Source organism: Diaphorina citri, unplaced genomic scaffold (assembly GCF_000475195.1).
Source record: "Diaphorina citri unplaced genomic scaffold, Diaci psyllid genome assembly version 1.1 scaffold12429, whole genome shotgun sequence".
NCBI lineage: Eukaryota > Metazoa > Arthropoda > Insecta > Hemiptera > Psyllidae > Diaphorina > Diaphorina citri.
This window is the reverse complement of record NW_007389799.1, coordinates 1-1,482: the sequence shown is the minus strand read 5'-3', so window position 1 is coordinate 1,482 and position 1,482 is coordinate 1. Positions and strand designations below refer to the sequence as shown.

At 39.3% G+C, this 1,482-nt stretch overlaps 1 protein-coding gene across 1 annotated transcript; it reads right to left on the bottom strand.

The window, feature by feature from the left end:
• Nucleotides 1-299: 299 nt before the first annotated feature.
• On the bottom strand, nucleotides 300-1,149 carry LOC103522886 (probable ubiquitin carboxyl-terminal hydrolase FAF-X; the record flags this gene model as incomplete). Its single annotated transcript, XM_008487972.1, has 2 exons — nucleotides 300-441; nucleotides 969-1,149. Coding segments are annotated over 2 exons (323 nt in total), but the record flags the coding sequence as incomplete, so codon positions are not given.
• Nucleotides 1,150-1,482: the final 333 nt, after the last annotated feature.

The following is a 1,482-nucleotide window of genomic DNA, read 5'->3' as shown; positions in this document are numbered from 1 at the left end:
TAGGAGCTACAAAATAATTTTAGAAGTCTAGACAATGGGAGAGAATCGAAAAGTCTCTTTTCTGCAAATGTGGCTTTGTCACAAGTCACAAACAAATTACAAATCAAAGTACTTTTCAACACTGAGCTTTCTGGAATGACAAAGCTCTAAAAATATAAAAGATAAAGATTTAAAACATAAAATAGAGAAAGAGACATAGAGAGAGAGAGAGAGAGAGAGAGAGAGTGGGGAGAGAGACATGAAAAAAGAGCAAGAGTAAGATATTAAAAGACAGTACCTACCAGATAAAGAAGAAATACCACAAATATTCTGCACCTATCAGATCCGCATTGTCCAATAGAAGGGATCTCTTCTTCACTTTCAGTACCAGTTTGCCTTCCCCAATGTTGACTGATTTGAAGAACTTCTCGAAACACTTGAGGCCTGACTCGGTCAGTTGACCTGAGGAATGAAATGGACGAAATATTAGTTAGATGGGAATCTTTTTTTTACTCTCCCCCCCTTTTTTTTTCTTTTTTAGAGAGAGAGGGAATCGAACACGCGATCTAACGCTCACAAGACAAGCACACTACTTCTTTGACTTTGCTTTTGTCCTAAATTCATCTGGAGTCAGCATGCGGCAAGCGCACTACCCCTTACACGCTAACTAGGATGGCTTTCAGAGATTTAAAACCCTCCCTAGTTACCGAATTGAATTGAGTCCGGAAAAATATCCCAATGCCAGCCCAGTTAGCTTGGAGAGTAGCGCGTCTGCCTTGTAAGCGCTAGGTCGCGGATTCCATTCCCGCCCGGAGCGGATTTTATCCTAAACAGATAAGGTTCGTTCTCGGAACGGCTGGTTTTCTCCTATCCTGTCTTCCTTCTCTCCTCGCTTTCGGAACGATAATACTTTGGCAGTTAAAGTTCCCAAATCAAATCTCTTAAAAAAAAATCAAATAGACTTCGTAAAAATATTCCAATAGACTTACTTGGCTCAAAATGCAGCACGTGCTTTTCGAAGAAATCCTTCATCATTTTCGGATCCAGGTCGGGCTCATCTGTCATCAATTTTGAGAACCACTTGAAACACGCTTCCCGATCGCAATGAAAAATGGCCTCCTGAGCTAGGGCGGTCCATATTTGACGCGCCTGAGTCTCACACAACCACACCTGAGAAAAGGAAAAAGAACAGTTGCACAATTGTTGCGAAACAAATGTTTCGAATGTTGAGCAACATTCAAGAAAACCTATTACATACTAAAAGCCAAGAAAAATGTTTGAAAAATAAGTCTGGAGAGGAAAAAAATTTTGCACAATTGTTGCGAAACAAATGTTTCGAATGTTGAGCAACATTCAAGAAAACCTATTACATACTAAAAGCCAAGAAAAATGTTTAAAAAATAAGTCTGTAGAGGAAAAAAAATTGCTGGATTGTTGAGAAACTATATTTTTGACGAAAATGTTGCTGGTGGGTATTGGGCTTTACGGTTTACACTCATAAAA